General features: G+C 41.3%; 1 protein-coding gene across 2 annotated transcripts in view; it reads right to left on the reverse strand.

Annotated features, from left to right (window-relative positions):
- Positions 1–20,401, reverse strand: part of ehbp1 (EH domain binding protein 1) — a 191,881-nt gene that overhangs the window by 59,775 nt on the left and 111,705 nt on the right. For both annotated transcript variants that reach the window (XM_028467869.1, XM_028467870.1), the window contains 3 exons: positions 11,452–11,602; positions 7,790–8,005; positions 4,697–4,860 (listed from right to left, as the gene is read on the reverse strand). In XM_028467869.1, the coding sequence (XP_028323670.1) occupies positions 4,697–4,860; positions 7,790–8,005; positions 11,452–11,602 (531 nt within the window). The remainder of the gene's footprint in view (positions 1–4,696; positions 4,861–7,789; positions 8,006–11,451; positions 11,603–20,401) is intronic.

Genomic DNA, 20,401 nt, shown 5'->3' on the forward strand with positions numbered 1-20,401 from the left:
AAACTTGTGGGCAATTTTGGCCCCTGGAACAAGGTTTTTAGGCATTCTTGGCTAAATTGAGGGACAAATGGCCTCTGGCCCTCGCTAATTTCCGACATGTCCATTTATCGTTTCTATCGTGGGATAACATATTCTTACCGGTGAGAATGTTTTTGACAATATATCGTGAACGACGATATATCGCACATTCTTACTCTCCAGGTTATTGATCATCCATTCATCAAGTTAAATGTTCATTGAATCTCACTATTTAAAAAGTATGTCTATTCACTAAATGAATGTCTTTGTGCATCAAATATCTCATTCAAAGGAAATACAAGTAAATATGTAGCTATGACTTTTGGGACCTGACCCAGGAAATAATTTGTTTTTCTTATTTGTGGGTGCTTTAAAACCCCACACACATACACACATGTACACACACGTATACACACACACACATGTACACACACACACACACACACACGTTCCCCTTTCACTCATGAGAAACAAAAAGGAAGCAATTAACTCGACTTTCAACGAAACCTTGAGCCAGAAAATGTATTCAAATTATGCAAAATGTGTAAAAAGGACTATTGTTTTCAAAGTGAACACGTGTTAAAAAGCTCCACGCTGGCTTCACCCGCTATCAAGAAACTCTGCACACAGATATTCTGTATCAGCCCCCCACCCCCCCCAACACACCAACCCAAGTGGAAAAGAAACACACTCGCCGAGAATCGAGAATATGACTCAGAAATGCGCAATGAAGTCGACAATTAGGGCAAACACGTTCCACTGCTTGAGACGGGAGCAGATAGTGGAGCCGCGTGTTAGCTTAGCTTCACATTATTGACTCAATAAACAATGTCAGCAATTAGTCTGTTCTCACTCCGTCAGCGCGCTCCCAGCAGCCACTTAAAAGCTTTCCTCAAGTCCAAGTGAAGTAAACTCATTGACGAGGAGCGTTTCACACATAGCCCAATTAAACATTGCACAACCAACAAGCCCGTGTGTGTTTGTGTGTGTGTGTAGTTGTACTTAAAGTGACACAAACTCCTGCAGAAAAGCAGGAGGAGGAGCGACTAGCGATGACTTTAACTGTCAGGAAGGATGTGACCGGTTTAGAGCTGTTCAGTTAATGAACCATCTGCGTTAAAGCACCTTTTGTCTGCACACAGGTGTGCACTGTCTCCTGATTACCCTCCCTCACTATCTAAGATGTGTAGTTCCTTCAACCCGTCAGTCCATGTTTTTATTCATTGATCTTTGGTTCATTCTTCGTTGGGGTTTTGGATTTTGCGTTGTTTATTTTTGGTTCAGGGGCCAAACAGAGCAGTTTGATCTCAAGTGGGCCACAAATTTAGCACGGGAAAATGAGTAATTTCAACATCATTATGCCTGACCTTGCACTTCTATTTATGAATGAAATATAAAGTATGACAGATTTCAGGACCTATGGGTTCCTTAATTTGTTTAATTTGGGAAAATTATCAAAAATATTTTGAGAATTTTAGGATCTTAGAAAAATTGAGAGTTCTTTCAAGAATTTCAGATTAAAATTTACTGCAATCACGTGATATATGCGTGGGAAAACTGTGTGCCCTGCAAACACTGGAGTTTTATTGACTTTGTGTATTTGGAGAGACAGAGACTTAGTTTGTATTTTACTTTTTCTATCAATTTTACTTTCTACTGCAGGCCACGTTATATGCTCTAAAGCAGTGGTTCTCACACCTTTTCAGGCCGTGACCCTCCCAAAAAAGGAGCCAGAGACCGGGGACCCCCACTGTACCTGAAGGTGGTTGAACACAGACATGAACATTAAAGAACAGTCATGTAGAGACCGGACCATCTATAAGGGGGAATAAAGGGGAGAGATTTTTGGGGTCCATCCATAAAGTCAGCAAAATGAGAGTTCATTGTTCTATGAATCTGTGATAACCACATTTATTTATTTATCTGAATAATATCCACTGTTATCCAGGAAGTTTATTATTTGCAACATAGTATAGTCATCTTAAAAATGTAAATCCTTGATTTATTCAGAAATAAAATGGGTTAAAAGTGACCAAAAATGATGGAAAAGGTGGTAAAAACCACAGAAATTGGTTAAAAGTTACAAATTAGAGTGGCCAAAAAATGGACAGAAAAATTAATAAAAGGGCTGAAAGTGTCAATAATGGCTTAAAAGTGGCAGGAATGGGGGAAGAGGGGTTGGGGTAATGTCATTTCAAAACTAGGAACAATTTAGATTAAACTGGCAAATAATGGGCATGACAAATCGTGAATTTGGTGAAATTGCCAATAATAAGCATAAAATATGGTGAAAAGAATTTAAAAGTGACAATAATGGGTCAACATATGAAACATTAGGTGGAAAACGTTAATAAGTGCTGAAAATGTGCGGAAAAGGCATTGAAATTTAATGGAGAAGAGTCAGAAACGGGAGTAACGTGCAATAAAAGGCAAGAAAAAGAGATGAAAATAGGTTAAAATATGACAAGTTTTGTGTAGTTGCAGAAAAAGGGTAAAAATAAGCAAAAATGGGCTCAAATTGTTCAGAAAATATTCTTAGTTTCTTGAAGTCATCAGGCAACCCCTTCCCCCGTGTCTCAGAACCCCAAGGTTGAGAACCCTGATCTAAAGGGTCAGATTTGACCCTGAGCCTTGACTTTGAAACTCAATGCCCAACTTTCTCCTAAACAAAGTTATGCTGAATATTAAAATTTCACTCCTTGTGATTTTTAATCAACATTTCAATAGGAGTGATGCCTTCATTGATGAAAAACCAAACAACGATTGAGACTTTTTACTCTGTGACTGCACGGTGGAAGATGATTGGCTGTCGGAGGATCCATCGCCGTCAGATTCTCACAGAGGATTTGAAGTTGTATGTTTACTTTAGTCTATGGAGAAAAGTGTGGAGCCAGCACTTTGTGCGGGGAGCTGTTTATTCAGTGAGCGTGTGAGTCCCAGGGGATGCTGATTAAGGCACTGAGGCTGCTTTTCTAATTATGACATGCTGTGTAGCAGCCGACAGGTCAACGGCTCCTGGTGGAGACTTTAGACGCAGCCTCTTCCTGAAGTGAACCCATGTGTAATCTCTCCGTCTCTCCTGGTGCACTCTGGGACGGAGCAGATACCGGGGTCGTCCCTCTCCTATCGCTGCTCAGATCACCTGATTCAGTGCACTGTGAGCGTGGCGCGCTCTTATCGTGCGCTGCCGAGCCCGAGCATACATACACACAATTGTTAATGAGAGGCCGAGTGCGTTTGTGATCAATCCAGCAGCTTTGTAGGACTTTGGTGAGTCCTGTGGGAATCGATTACCTCGAGCAGCACGAAAAATAACAAAATATTACAAAAGAAGACACAAAGTGTTGAATAATGAGAAAAGTATGAGTAGGAGTATAAACTCAGTCACAAGTTACAGTTAAAGTGTTGTCCAGACTGTTTCATATTACCTCCAAATGCCAAAGTTTTTAAATGTTTTTTTTTTTTTTTTTTTAAGAATAATTCAACCCAAGAAAAGCTTGAACTAAACTCTTATTTTGACAGTCTGTTCAGTGGCAGTTTCCTATTCCCTCCAAACGCAGCAAATGTTATAAAAACTCAAATTATTATTTTACCAGAGACGCACGATAATTTTCAGCTTGATAAGATGATAACATAGCTCCGCCCCTTTACCACCATACCAAACAAATGAAACGGTATTGAATGAAACAGTATTTAGTGCCTCCTGAATAGATGTATTTCTTGAGTTTTTATCATTTAGGGTGATCTCCCTCCTGATGTGGGACTGACGGACCCTTGTATTTTCAGTTCATGTTTGAATCAAGATCATTTATATCATCATTTCGTGTGTTTTTGGTGTCAATTTGTGTGTTTTGTTGTTGTTTGTCTGTTGTTTTTATTATTCAGTATATATATATATATATATATATATATATATATATATATATATATATATATATATATATTATTTTGCGTGTTTTTGTTGCCATTTTGTGAGTTGCTGGTATTATTTAGTATGATTATCATTTTTAGCTAAAAAATAAACATAACTAGAGCACTTGGAGATTGCAAACCTTTGCTAAGTACAACACAAGTACCGGGCGGGACATACACACGATGCACTTCCCTACCACCACTACATTACCAATTAACCACTGCGCTTAAAGAGGCAGGCTCAGACACAGCTCCTATTTTACTATTTTTCTCAAATCACCAAAATGTGTCACCTGTTCCTTGTCTCATTATCAATATTTCCTGAAAATGTCATCCAAATCCGTTCATAACTTTTCAAGTTATCTTGCTAACAGACAAATAAATGCAGGGTAAAACAAAACCTTCCGCTCTGCGCTTCATGCTTGACGGAGGTTTTACGGTGGACTTACACTTTAATGCTTGTGTATTATTTTTTAATACACTTGTAAAATGTTTTTTGTCAATGAAAAGTAGTCTATAAGTAAATATCTATGACATTGACGTTCAATGGTTTTGATTAAAAGGACGGCAACACACGCAGACACACACACACACGCACACATGCGCACACAGTGTGAAGAAAGGTCATGATCAGTGGAAGCCATGTGTTATGTAGAGTATATGTGTGACCAACACTGATCACCAGGTCAACGGGACCTCATTGATTGGACCAAACGTACAGAATAAAGGACGGATGAAAGAACCCAGAGGTGTAGAGGGCATGTACCTGAGCTTCGTCCCGTGGGCTGACGGGGGAGGTGGAGGTGGAGGAGGCCGTGGGGGACGACGGAGACGAAGACGAGGGCGGAGACGAGGGACACGTGGTGGATCCTCTCGGGTTGACCTCAGTTAGCTTCTTTAGCTTCAGATCAACGTGTTTTCTGTTAGCGTCTGGAGAGGAAGACAGAGATGATTACATGAGATGACTTGATAACATGGCAACGCCCCTTTACCCTGGCTTGTACCCGGCCAGCGTTGCTATATGCTAAGCTAACCAACACATGCCCTGTGAGGATGGAAATTTTAACGGTATTCATAAGAGTTACTACTTCACTTTAACCACTTTTAATTCTGCGGAAAAGAACAATCAGAATTGTTCATAATGTTGATTTTGGGGTTCACACAAATTCATTGTTTTTTAAATCCAAAATTCAGAATTTTTTTGACTTGGTGGAGCATAAAAGTATTATATAAAGCAAGGAATTATCCGTTACTAAAAAATTATCCAGGAAATGTTTCATGAAAAAGAGGGCAGTTATAACTTAAGAGGGAAATTAAATCTAAACGTTCGCAGTGTTCGTACAACAATGAAATGTTCCCTTTCAGTCGATTCACTCGGTACAACACATATAGTATGGGATATCACGCCCCCGCGTGGCCTACTGAAGAAAACCTCTAATCACGCCTTGAAGGCAGATGATCTGTGATGACGTAAATGAGGCTCCGCCTGCCTCATAAATACGCTGTCATCACAGTCATCCTTCAGTTCTTACGCTCTTCACCTCGCTAAGAACACCTCTACCGAGTGGAGCTAACAAGCTGCTGCTAGTTAGCTCTGTCTCTGCCTTGGCTACTGCCTACTTAGAATTAGTTTAACTGCTCCTGTTGGTGTTAGCAGCTGCTGCTGCTGCTGCTGCCCGCGGAGCGCTAATTCTATTAACAAGTTTCGGTGTATCAAAATGAGCACGAAGGCTAAAGCAAGGAAGAAGTCTTCTGTTCGCCCCTGTCCTCAGGGGTGCGGCTTCTTCTTACACGATAAGGACCAGCACGAAGCATGTCCCGTCTGCCTGGGAATAGTCCACGCCAGGAGAGCGTTGACACAGCCCGAGTCCTGTGCGTTTTGTCGCCAGCTTCGGCGTTCAACCTTGGAAAGGCGGGTCGCTTTCGTGGAGAAGGTTCTGGGAAAAGCTGCGATCGCACGGCATGACCCTCTCCTATCCGAGTCTAGGGACCCGGCTTCGTCCGAGTCTGGTGATGAGGAACCTGTGGTCGAAGTCCCTGCTACTAGCTGGGCTGACCACATGGAGTACGTGCACGGGTTGGCCGAGGTCGAGCCAGAGTTTTCCGAGGGCTCTAACCTGCCTCTGGTAGGACTAGAAGCCGACCATGAGGACGATGACGTGCGGTGACATCGGTCTGGACGTTCATGGTTTGTCGGAGGATGAGCTAGATGCGTTGTCGCCTGGAGAGTGGGCCGCCGCTACTGCGCCGGTTAATCAGGACGACACATCTTTCTACTCTCTGTGCCGCCATGCAGCTGAGAGACTGGAAGTGGAGTGGCCCTCTCCTCCCCCGGTTCAAAAACCGTCACGGTTTGCAGGATTTTTTCTCCCTCCCGAGCCTAGGGTGGTTAAGAATAGCCTGCCCATGTTCCCGGATTTTATCTCGGAGTTGACATCAACATGGAACAAACCACTGTCTACCCGCGTCACGGTGCCCGTCTATGGACAGTTTTTGGATTTGGATGGAGCGGAAAAGGCTGGCTTAGTCAACCCTCCACCTATGGAGCCTTCTCTGGCTGCGTATCTGGCGCCTTCTCACAACCATGGCGTGAGCGGCCCCACATCGCTTCCTTCCAAGCACTGTAGATTTTCCTCCTCGCAGCTGGATAAAATCTACAGAGCACAGGCAGGCACCGCTCGTGCACTGAGCTCTGTCACCATGCTGCAGACCTATCAGGCTATGCGGCTGGCTGAGCTCAGTTCGCTGCTTCCCCCGACAGCTCTCTGGCTCCTCTTCTTAACGAGGTGAGGGTCGCCACGGATTATATCCTCCGGGTGTCCCGCTGTGCAGCGCTCTCCCTCGGCAGAGGAATGGCGTCTACCGTGGTGTCACAGAGACACCTGTGGCTGACTCTATCGGATGTTCCAGAGAGAGACCGGGCCGTTTATTTGGATGAGCCGGTATCTCCCATGGGTTTGTTCGGGCAATCTCTTGACGCCATTCAGGCACGTTTTGAGTTAGGGAAGAAACAAGCTGAAGCCCTGCGAGGCATCATACCCAGGCGTGACGCTAAGCCCAAACAGTCTGCAGGTGCACGCAGGCCTGCAGCGCCACCTCCGCCGCCCTACAAGAAGGCTACACCTCCGTCAGGTTTTGGACAACCGGGGAAGGTGCAGCCTCCTGCGCCGCAGGTTCCTCGTCATGCTCCACACCACTCGGCTTGGAGCAAAGGTCCGCCGCAGGGCTTCCAAAAGGGCCCAACGCATAGGCGGAAGAAGCCACACACCTCCTAGCAGTGGGACTGAGTGGAGAGGGACTTCAGCAGAAGGGAGACGCTGCTGTCCCTATTTTGTTGCCGCCGAAAAGGCGCTGGCCAAGTTCTGTTCAGGGGCCCAATCCCAAAAGGTATTGTTCTCTCCTAACACAGTCTCCCAAGCACAAACCCCCCATGCACACAAATGCACATCTGTTACCTCTGTTTATAAACCCCAGTTTGGGGGTGTTGGATGTTTCTCAGGTAACTGTAAAGTTTTGCAATGTTCGTCACTTTCTCGGTGCCCCTTTAAAGGTTCACTCTGTGCCTACTGCAAATATGCCCATGTGGCACTCAATAAAAAGTGCATTTTGTATAAAAAAACAAAGAAAAACAAAACAAGCTCCAACTCATGTAAACCTGGTCAGGTGAGGCTGCTACCTCATGTGTCGCCTCCCCCCTGTGACACACAAACAAACACACACACACATATGTCCCATAATATGATGATAAAAAATAACACACTAACACACAAGGACAGAATGGGAGGGAAAGCGTCTGATCAGCTGTGAGTTAGTAAAGCGGTGCAGACGTAGACCCAGTAGCATCATGCGGGGGTTTTACCCAGAGAAAGAAGCTCAGAGCTGGGGTTAGTAAGCTCCGTGAGGCCCTGGGAAGTTGAGGTGGTGGGAGGAGCCTCCAACGACGTGGGGTTAGTAAGCAGAGCAGGCGTGGTATCATCATCATCATCATAAACACAGTGTGGCAGCTCCTCCTCTGTCCTGCCTTCCTCCTCCTCTTCCTCACCATCCTGAGGAGCGCTCAGTGCATCCAAAACATCTGCAGGTGTCGAGTTAGACAGGAAGTGGTTAGCGAGGTGTGTTAGCAGCAGAAAAGAGAAGTGCAGAAGAAGAAAAAGAGAATGTGAGTTAGAGTTTGAGGAGCTGTCTGTGTCAGTTACAGACACAGACAGAAGAACCACGGTGTCACTTCACTGGTTAGATGCTGAGAAAAGTAAACACTGATTGACTTCAGTTTGCCTCTGTCAATTATGGAGCAACTTTAAACAAACTTTTAACCGTGGTTGTTTGATTTAAAGTTAGAAAAGCAGAATAGATTTATGTCCTTTTAAAGAAAAGTAAGTGTAAATGTAAATAAACGGTAAATGTAGTTCTCAGCAAAGAATTCTGCTATACTTTTATTTGTAGTTTGTAATACTTCAATTTGTAAAATATTCTATCTTTCATTTATTTTTACTACATTCGCTTTTGCTCATTTGTTTTAATATTTTTGCCCTCCATGGATCCCATAACACAAATGTTTCCAGAAGAAAAGGAATAAGAGCACATACAGTTTAATCCAGTGGTTCCTGACATTTTTTGGGTCATGACCCCATTTTTATATCACAAAATTCTGGCAACCCCAGAGACTTTTTTTCCCTAAAAGGAATTTTTTAAATCATATTTTTATAATACAGAGGAGTAAGGAACAATATGTGCCAACTCAGCACTGTATGTCTATTTCTGTGATGTTTATAGTTTTTTTAATTGTGCAAAATAGATTAATAAAAACACATAAAGACATTAAAAAATAAACAAATTTACTCAGTAATTTATTTTAATTTTTATTAAAACTAGACATTTCAGGCGACCTCATTTGGCTGTTGTTTTGGTATATTTGTTAAATTATTTTTATTTTGAGAAATAAGAATGTTGGTAACAATTTTAATCGATACCATATTGGTCCCGTATCGGCTCAAATGTTAAAGGTAACCATCCCTAGTTATGGAGGATATTACACACTGTTGCCTGTCATGCTATCATGCTAGTTAGCTGCTATCACGCTAGTTAGCTGTCCTTAAAGCATATACAATTGAAATAAATATTGAGAAAATCAGTCATTTAAGATACTTTTTTTCCATCTTTTCATATTAATATTTGTTAACAATGTTGTCAATGAGAAAAAAACGATCCTGTACTTATTAATGGCCTAATTTCAGTAAGCTATAATCAATCATCGGCTCTAAAAACACTGATCGGAGCCTCTCAAAAAGCAAAACTGCTGATCTACAATTAATAATATTGAACTCAGAAATGGGGAAGATCAATATAATAACTCTTGTTTGCGTTCAGATGTAGAAAACAAAGAAACAAAGCGTTGCATTTGGTTTTTGCTGCTAGCCTTTTCAAAAAGAAGCCACGGCGAACAATAACCCACCAAAACATGAAAGCACATTTTCCATTAAGTCTCTGGAGGGGCTCGGAAAGAAACAACAACAGGAAAAAAAAAAAAACACATTAGAAGAAAGTCAAAGGGAGAGCGGAGCCGCTCGAGCTGCATGGATAACCCACCACGGATTAAAACAAAACAATCAGTAAACAGTGTCAGACTATTCCAGAGAACAAAGCCAGGAGGAGAGCAACGCCAAATATAACTATTTCCTCTCGGTTTTTTCCCTGCTGCGTGGCGAGCCGCGCTCTAATTAATGGGAGGCCACGGTGATGGAGTTTGGAAAGTTTTGAAGGGAGGGGCGGTGCGGCGTTTAAAGGCCGTGAATGCTGCTGAGGGGAGGACGAGCGCGGATTAGCCGTTCTGCTCGGCAGGCCGTGTGTATCGCAGCGCACACGCAGTCCGTCTCCTCTGCTGCTGCTCGGCTCCGTCCGACAACTCCTCTTTTAATGAGATCAACAATTAGTCGGACACGGAGAAGCTGAACCCTGAACACCTCGCCCTGTTTACCTTCTTTTTCTTCTGCTTCATATTTGTTTGTTTTTTTATTTAAAAAGTGTGAGAGTGGCTTGATCATTAATTGTGTCCTGATTAAGGATACACTATTATTTATAATTAGTTATTTTACTGATCCACTTTAAAACCATTTTTAAACCAATCAGTCAAGAAAAGAAGAGGTTTTACAAAACACAAATTGTGTTTTTCACAAAAAATTAGAAAAAACGGCTATATTTCAAGATTGTCAAGGCTGTTTCATATTTACTTCAAAGATGCATTAAAGAGCTCCGCCCCTTTACCCTTTGACCCCTAGCCAGCGGCGCTACATGCTAAGCTAAGCCAATCGTTAGCCACTTTTACTGTGTTCTGTAAGATGTGGAAATATTCCCAATGTTGGGAAAACATCTCCCAATTTTTAGGGTTAGGGTCACTGCATATTTAGCTAACCCAAACATTCTATGTGCTAAGCTAACCAAATATGTGGACTGGTCTCAGAGGTAACACCAGTAACACCAATACGAGGAACACAAACTCATCTTGAGTTTATCTTATCTCTCACCTGGAAAGTAGTTTAAAAGGAATATGAAACAGCCGCTGCAGTGTGGCTCCAGTTATTATTCTTCATCATTATTCCTCTCACTCATTGGTTTTATTTAAAACATTACAGGAAGCCTGAAAAATTTAAAAAATCGGGTCCAGTTGCTAATGTTTGGGACCAAATGATTTAAACTTAACATAACTGTCTTTGTTCTACAAGTTGTATCAGACTTTTTCTTTTGTTGAACTTCTAAAATAACTATCTTATTTATGATTGTGTTTTCATTGAGCTTCCTTATTTTTGTTTTTTAAATTATTCTTATTTTCAACAACTTATTCCTATCAATATTTATGTATTCTCATTTTGCTCATCGTTATTCATCGTGTTTTCTTAGTTGGCAATAATACAATCAATTGTACCCTTCCTGTTGATATGTGGGGGATAAGGAATGGGGCGGAGATTATGAAATTTTCAGAACATGATTTTTTTTTCAGTAAATACCTTTATAATTAATAACAATATGACTGAAACAACACATTTGCCAGTGTTATTTATCAGTCTTTATTTATTTTACCTGTTGATTTATTCTCTTGTTCTCACTTACAATCTCTGCGTCCATTCACCTGCAGAATAATCTAAACCTGGTGTGCGATGTTCAAGAATGAAAAACAAATGACCAGAGAAACCAAATCACGGTCATTACCATAATAACCCCAATTTCCAGGAAATAGAAAGCAGTAGGAAGAGCGTCTGCGAATCGTTATTAGACGCTTTGTTTGGTGCTGGATATGGCTGCTCGACGTGCAGAGTTGATTAACAATTACCGCTGGTACGCGCTGAGGGCGGAGCCATGAGATCTGTCTGTGAGGATTACGGAGGAACCCCTTTGGAGAATGTAATGACCATGTGTCCATCTTATCATGTGTGCGGACGATACTGAGACTTTAGTTTAAAAGTAATGAGCAACAAAACTTTTGGTGTGTGTGTTCACGTTTGAATGCTAATGTGTGTCAGTCCTGACCTGAAGTGGGCGTGAACTTGGTGCTCCTTCCTCTGTCAGAGCTGGGCGAGTCCAACACGCTCATGTCAGACATCTTGACGCCGGATCGAGCCTCAGCAATGAGCTGCCTCGCTCGTTCTCTCAGCTGTCGCCGCCTTTCAGCATCACGCTCCTGAAAAACAGAACACAATTACATGTAACTACACCGTCATTACACGTAACAATCAAACGTAACAACACCGTCATTACACGTAACAATCACATGTAACTACACTATATCATTACACGTAACAATCACACGTAACAACACCGTCATTACACGTAACAATCACACGTAACTACACTATATCATTACAGGTAACAATCACACGTAACTACACTATATCATTACACGTAACAATCACACGTAACTACACTATATCATTACACGTAACAATCACACGTAACTACACTATCATTACACATAACTACACAGTCATTACACATAACAATCACAGGTAAATACACCGTCATTACATGTAAAAATAACACGTAACTACACGTCAATACACGTAACAATTATAGGTAACTACAGTCATTACACAACAGTCACGCGTAACAATCACAGGTAACTACACTGTCATTACACGTAACAATCACAGGTAACTACACTGTCATTACACGTAACAGTCACGCGCAACAATCACAGGTAACTACAGTCATTACACGTAACAGTCACGCGTAACAATCACAGGTAACTACACTGTCATTACATGTAACAGTCACGCGCAACAATCACAGGTAACTACAGTCATTACATGTAACAGTCATTCGTAACAATCACAGGTAACTACAGTCATTACACGTAACAATCACAAGTAACTGCACCGTCATTATATGTAACAATCACATGTAACTACACCATCATTACGCGTAACAATCACAAGTATCTACATTGTTACAACACGCAACAATCACATGTAACAATCACAGATAACTACATGATCATTACATGTAATAATCACACCTAGCAATCGAACGTAACAATCACACGTAACTACACGATTATTACACGTAACAATCACAGGTAACTACACTGTCTTTACACGTAACAGAAAATAATTAAGTAAGTAGTTCTATAAAAATAAAATTATTAAAAGTGAATGACAGTTTGGTTTATGTTTGGTTGTGAACAATACATTTATACAGAAATTTAAATGTAACATTTTCTTAGATTTATACATCTCACTGTATTATGGATGCATGCGCGCACACACACACACACACACACACGTGCACACGCACTATCCCAGCACTAGACAGAGACGGTATTGAGCTGCGACCATCAGGGCAAAGGCAGAAATGTCATTTTCAGGTCGATCCAATCTGATCCCACTGATAGAGCCGACTACTGTGCACGCACGGCGCACGCACACACAGGGAATTGACAAGCACTTTTCTGATGACACATACACAAGCAGAGAAGTACACAGACATCCATCCAACTTCTACGCCCATCCTATCTAAGATGTTCAAAAAGGTATGAAGCTTTGTAAGTTGGTCTTTAAAGAGCAAATAAACTCCCAAATTACTTTTTTTCTGCTGACAAAAAATACATTTGGGTTAGAAGTAGTGTTGTTGATTGATTCTAAAGACCCAAACATAGGTAGGTCGGTAAGTGGGGTAAGTAGCTAAGTTGGTAGATAAGTAAGTCGTATGTTGGTAGGTAGGTAAGTTTGTAGTTTGGTTAGTAAATAGGTAAGTAAGTAGAAGTTAAGTATGGTAGGTTGGAAGGTAAGTTGGTAGGTAGGTTTAATACGTATATAAAGAGTTTGATACGTAATCTGATAGATAAATGGACAGTCAGTCAGTAATAAATTACATGAACTCTAAAAACAGATCTCTTGTAGTGAAAAAGCAGATTTAAACTTATATTTTACTCTTTGTTAAATGAACACCTACAATTACACACACACCTCTCTCTCTCACACACACAAACACATTCATGTGCTCTTGTTATATCCAAACGCACACATGACACAATAAACAACAACTGAATAGAAAAACTTTTTAAAACTCTTTAAAGAAAACATAAGTACCAGAGGACCGCCCCCTAGTGCTGGAGGTAGATTATATGTCACTATATAAATAGAGCTTAAAGAAGTAGAATAGTCTTCATATTTGACTCTTTGCTACAGTCGCAGGTACATTGAAACACACCCGTGTGCTCGTCCTACATCTGAACACACACTTTAAACCCTGTCTAACACACACACACGCACACACGCACACACACACACACACACACACACACACACACACACACACACACACATGGCCCGAGGGAGGGCAAGCTGCTCTCCCTCCCTGTGGTTTCCCGTTAATCAGGCTTCTCCATATTGAAGCCCAGCTTTTAGGGCCGCCCTATTCAAGCCGCTCATTTATCCATTAACAAAACAAGCAGCGCCCGCTAATGAGCTACATCTCTCCATTTCCATGTCAATTGTTTGTTTGTAGCCATTGTTTGGTGGGAACAATGGGGCTGCATTGTAAGTGACAGCAACCCTAATGCACTGTGTGTATGTGAGTGAGCGAGGGGGGTGGGGGTGTGGTGGTGGTGGGGGGGACACCTCGGAGGCACAGAAAGGAGAGATAAAGAGAGCGGATAAGAGCCGATGATGAGATGAGGCTGATACTGATGCTGAGAGAAAGTCGAGTGTTGAGCTGAAAAGTGCTTCATTTTATCACAAAGTTTGACTGGGAACTGTCTTTTTAAACAGCTGTGTGTGTGTGTATGCGCGTGTGTGTGTGTGTGTGTGTGTGTATGCGTGTTTGCGTGTGTGTGTGTGTGTGTGTGTGTGTGTCTGAGCTAAGAGACCCAAAAAGTCTGCAATTCAAGTGGAATGAGTCCCATTTTTTGGAAAAATGACGACCAAAGCTCAGCCCTCACAAAGTAATTTTTTTTATTTCTTTACTCCGTTCATTGATTGAAGGAGGAAAAAAACTGTATTTTAAGTCTTTAAGTCACGTGTGTCAAACTCAAGGCCCGGGGGCCAAATAAGGCCCTTTAAAACAAGAAAAAGGGAGACAATCTAACAAGCTCAAGTGAAAAGTTAAAAACTTTCCATTTAAAAAGATCTATAATCAACTCACGTGAGAAGAGTTCAGTAAATTATGTCTTAATCTAAAACATTTTGTAGACTAGATTTTATGTTTGAGACGCGTGCTTTAAAATGAGCCCTTGTCACATTCCGTGGATATTTGATTGAGATCTGGGGAATTCTGAGACATAATCAACAGCTCAAACCATTCCTGAGCTAATTGTTGCTTTGTGGTAGAACGCGTTATCCTGACCAATGAGGCGACGGCATTCAGGATCTACAAGATCTGTAACGGCACTGAGAAAAGATCACAGTATTATCAATCTAGATCACTGTCTACAGCATCACCATCACAAAGGATTCTGATTTGTCACAGACGTATAACGAATAGATCTGTTCCTAACCAAACATTAACATCCAGTCTGTTTGACTGGAAAGATCTTTGTGGGCTTTTTCTGACAGTCTGTGCAGCAGCCGTTTCATATTCCTTCCAGTTGTATACAGTGTTGATTATGAAACCAAATTTTAATTTTGTCTTAGTTCTAGTCATCATACATTGCTTCCACAAAGTATGATGATGTATGCCTCCACATCTTTAAGTTCATTTCTTTGACAGTCTGTGCAGCGACTGTTTTATATTCCTTCCAATAGATTTTGGTTAATGCACTATTATGCATCTCTCAACTCCTGTGTATGTAGTACCGACATGGCAGTTTTATGTCGGTTTTGATTCATTTCCAATTATTCTCCCAGTTATTCCTTCCACATGCTTTTGTTTCACTGTCATCTTTTCAGTATTTGTGAAGTTGTTTTGTGTCCTTTTGGTGTTTTGCGTGTCATTTTATGATCGTTTTGTTTGTCTTTCGAGTCATTGTGTGTATTGTGTTTTCTTTCCAGGCAAAGGAGAAGAAAACTTGAAGATGAATCTTTGCGATCAACATACTGTAGACCACATGTGTCAAACTCAAGGCCCGAGGGCCAAATCTGGCCCTTTTGAGCATCCAATTCGGCCCGTAGGGGAAAGAAAGAAATGACAGAAAACATGAATCATTGTTTAAATTATTAACGAATGCAGTTGTAGTCGATAAATCAGCTACTCCAAATACACAGATTCAATATAACTCCAAAACATTTGTAGCGCACCCAGTATCTCCATGCTTACATCACATGAATGCAGCCATATTTAATCCTTATTTGTTGCAAGAGCTCTAACTTTTTTTTCTCCAACTCTTGCAATTTTACTTCAATTAATTTTCGAAAACATTCCTCATATTGAATGGAAATTGGTCACAAAATTAAGTGAAGATGGGTTAGCTTAGCACGTAGCAGCGTTGGCGGACCAAGTCAAAGGCTAAAGGGGCAGGGCTATGTTGTTATAGGTTCAAATATTCTTATCGGGTGGATAAGAGAATTGGCTCATCTGTTATCCTACAGCAGAACTAAAGCAGGTGTAATGTAAACATGAGCTTGTGACACACATACATTCACGTATCCAGAGTTTTAATTAGCATGCATTAGCTGTGACACCACAGGATGAGTTAGTGTAGATCCCATTACCAGGTGTAGAAGAAGAGGATGGATTAAAGAGAAACTACTCAGAAGATCAGAGTAACAATGGAAGATTACAAACAAACACCTGAAAACACAACGTGTCCCAATCAGAGTGTTTCTATAAACAATGTGATAAGAAGTGGTGCCGTGGCCATGGCCTCCTGGCTATAGGAATGTTTATATGTCCAATCTGGTTGAATCAAAAATGGATTTATTCACTCTACAGTTCAGACCTCTGTAACGACACAGTCACGTTGATGTTCACTGTTTGAGGACAGAAAACAGAGAAATTGACTTCCTCTCTAACCACAGGCGAGGATTATAAATATGGAAACATTCAGGCAGAGCGTCAGCAGATGGAAAACCATGTGCTCACTGAGTCGAAGACTCATTAATAGGTTGATGACTCATTTGAGTTCACAGCCTATCAAAGATGTGACCAATGTCAGATACAGTTACAGACACACAGAGGCACCACTGGGTCACTTCACTGCTGAGATGCTGAGAAAAGTAAAGGCTGACTGAGTAATATTTACACTGGCTGGAACAATGACTGTACATTACGTTTCTGGGACCTTTTTAAGGGCCGAGGATGAGGACCGTCCCTGATCGAGGTGAAGGACTTCCGTGGGGCGGGGTTTACAAAGCTAATATCTGATTGGATGAAGGATTCAGTTTAATTAGTTTATTAATCTGCAAGACGGACGATGGAGAACAAGTGTAGGTTTCTCCACGTCATGGGTCACGTGCGCTGACCCAAATCTCCTTACCAGATATTGTCAGTTATTCTAGATAAATTATCCTGGTCATGGGTCCATCATCATTCACACTTTAAAGGCTTGAACGAAATGTCTCTCCCAGTAATAACAATACAGTAGGTCACAATGTATGGACACACCCATTAATTAGAAAAATCGCAATAAAATGCGCAACCCGGATCTGATCTGAATAAAACTCAGTGGAGTAATTGAGGCACTATACAAATTTGAAATTTCACCAATGATGTGATTGATCAAACTGATCCAGAATCTGTATTACGATCAAGATCCTCTCCAAAATTTTATGGAATCTTCCATGGCCTAAGGTCTGTTTGGTTAAAATGTTCTCAAAATCTGTAAAGTACTTTTGACATAATCCTGCTAACAGACAAACAAACAAATGTTTAAAACGCAGAGTATTTGTTTGCCCTGACAGTCAACCTCGTTTGGGTGCTGTGAATGCAACCGCAGAAGTTTCTGAGCACTCTTAAGCACTCGCTTTGTCCCATAGTTGAGAGCCTCTTCTTCAGGTTTCTGTTGCTCAGCCTAGTGAAGTCTCTACTCCAGTAACGGCACCTTCAAGTGGTTAGCTAATGAAACTGCATCAGAGACTGTTTGGAGCGCATCAGAAGTTGTACTATGAACGCAACGGGACTAACCGGTGTGAGAACACCCTAAATGCCACCTTGTGGTGAATTAGGGCCTATTCACACCAGCGCTCTTAAGCTCACTGTAACTTCTGTTTGGCCATGTGTGAGAATGCCATTGGACAAAGAAGCGGACTCTGGTTCAAGAGGAAGACTGAGATCTTGGTGCGGTTGCAATCCCAGCTGGCTCAATTCACAGTAGGATGCAGACGTAGGAGTATAGTTGTGTAGATCCTTATAAGGCTGCTATACAAAGACATAAATCTAATATAAAACTCTACAACCACTGGTTTGTGATTGGCTGAAGGATAAACTCTTGTTTTCCAGTTAGTTTCTTTACAAACCTGAATATAATAAAGCAAAGTGTCTAAGTGATCATCTTTTCTCCAGGACTTTCCTGGTCTGAGAGCAGCCTCATGCTTTACCAACCACCCACATCGCCTGCTGATCAAAGCCAGGTAGACAAAACCAGCAGAGGAAACCGTTCAGCTGGTGGTCGGCGTGAAAGCAGCGCGGTCAGGAGGAGGTGAGACTTTTCCTTTTAAAGCAGAACAATCCCAGCTCTGTGTGTAACTGTGACGCTCCAGAGGGAAGACAGGCTGAACGGAAGAGTGCCAGGAGCAGACAGAGACCGAGTGGCGTCGGGTGGAGACCCCGCTCTGCTCCGGAGCCTCTGTGTGAGCAGGTTGTCGCGATGGCTGCTCTTTTCTGGGAACGTCGGAGGGGAAGAGGGGAGGCCACGCACCGTTGGTCACGTGCACAGATGCAGCGCTGGCACAGAGCGATGCCACGCACACTAACACGATACGGAAACACAATCAGCATCTAAAAGGCACTGCCAACCTCCCAGAGAGGAAGCCAGTCATGCAGCAGCAGACATGAGTCATGAAAGACTCATCCACAGTTAAGAGGGGCTTTAGGTCACTATCAGGGCTTTCTCCGACACTTCATATTCCTTCAAACGCTTATTTTAATACCGTTTACAGGTCTAATAAGGACTAAAATGTTATGGTTTCATTTATTCAAACAACTTTTTTTCAGGGAATTTACTTTGATCTCTTGACATGTTTCGATTGTCAACTGCCAGTCTTCTTCAGAGGCGTCTGTTGATCGCTTTGATGTTTTCTTGACTTTCGCGTAGGGCTGGGCGATGTATCGGGAATTAAGATATATCGTGTTTTCTATTTTGCTGATATAAAAAATTACAATATTGCTGTTCTATTGATATACTGTATATATTATTTATAGCATATTTTGTTTTAAAATACTTGTTTTAGGAGTCACTGCTTCTCAGAACAGCATGAAAAGCTCAGTTAGATGGATTACTGTCAGTGTGTCCTAACCCAGACCTTCCCCTAAACAAGCCACACTACAGAACTCACTCACACATGCTGTCCCTTATAAGAAAAAAGGCCAAAAGTGGCATATTGTGTAGCTGTTTGTGCATGTGTGGCATTTTGTATCAGTAAATTTAACCCAGAATTGTCTTCCTGTTCAGACTTTATTATGAATTAAAATTATTGCGATTATTATCTTATATCACCACTTTGAGAAAAAATATTGAGAGATATGTTTTGGTCCATATCGCCCAGCCCTACTTCCGTGTAATAACTCCAGCAAGACAAAAAGTTGTCTCTACAAATGAAACACTAACATATTATTCCAAAAGAAGACAAAAAGAACTTGCAGGAATTATTACGCAGAAGTAAAAAAAACATCAAAGTGATCAGCAAGATGCCTCTGAAGAGGACTGGCAGTTGACAATCGAAGGAGATCAAAGTAAATTTCCTAAAAATTTAATTTTAACATATTCAAACAGAACTTGCTGGAATTATATGAGACGGAAGGAAATTCGAGGATAAATATTTTCTGTTTCACATGTTGCAGATGGTAAATGTGCTTCTTCCATCGACACGAGGAAGGAACTCCATATCAGATGCCACAGGATTGGGTTAGCTTAGCATGTAGCGCTGCTGCCTAAGCAGGGTCAAAGGGTAAAGAGGCTGGGTTTTGCTATTTGTTAAAATTGTCAAAATATGTTATTGGCTCCCTTTTTACTTTGAATCTTCTTATTGGACCAAAAAAATCATGAAAAAAATACAATAAATATGAAAAATATACATTTAAAGAGTAAACTTTTAAAGAAGTTTATATTTAAGGAAACACTTTCTAGAAAAAAAATGTCTTAATGTCTTCTCTGCCCCCTATAGTAAAGTTTCAATGTCATGGTGCAAATCTAGAAAGGGGATTTGTCAGAAGTCTGGTTTACAAATACTATGGCAAAGGATTGTTTTATTTTGACAACTGTAAAGTTTCCTGTTTAAAAAGAAATAGACAGTATGCTGTGCAAATCACCAGCATGGAAAGCCTATTCCTAAATTATGGCCAAATTTAAGGAGTAAAAACTGAGCTGTTATGGGAAAAACGTGGAAAACCAGAGAGAGAGGAGGAGGGAGAGGGAGCTTATCGGCTGACTCCAGACAGACTGCGCGGATCAATGAGCGCGTGAGGCTCACAGCGATCAATGCATTTGATAAAGAATTAAAGAAGAGCCACTGTACATGGCTATCAAAGCGGCGCGACACGGCCTAATTATGAGTGGACGTGCACACGCACATGATAGGGGTCTGTGCGTGTGAGCGCTAGACGTACATAAACATGAATCTGGGTGTGTGTGTGTGAGAGAACCTTTTCTAGCTCTAAAGTGTCTGTCTATCAGTCTCTGAAGATTTATTAACCTTATGGCTTATTAAAGCATGAATAAATCATTTAGGTGGTCTTGTTCAAGGTGTTTGTATTTTGGTCTAAAATACTAATTGTAAAATTATTTCTCTGCCCGAGGGCTACAAAGGAGGGCACTTCCTGTGTTAATCACTTCCACTTCCTGTTAAATGTTTGGTACATGGCAGATGAGTTAGCCTAAGCAAAAAATCAC

The sequence above is a fragment of the Gouania willdenowi genome, chromosome 15, assembly GCF_900634775.1.
Source record: "Gouania willdenowi chromosome 15, fGouWil2.1, whole genome shotgun sequence".
Lineage (NCBI taxonomy): Eukaryota > Metazoa > Chordata > Actinopteri > Blenniiformes > Gobiesocidae > Gouania > Gouania willdenowi.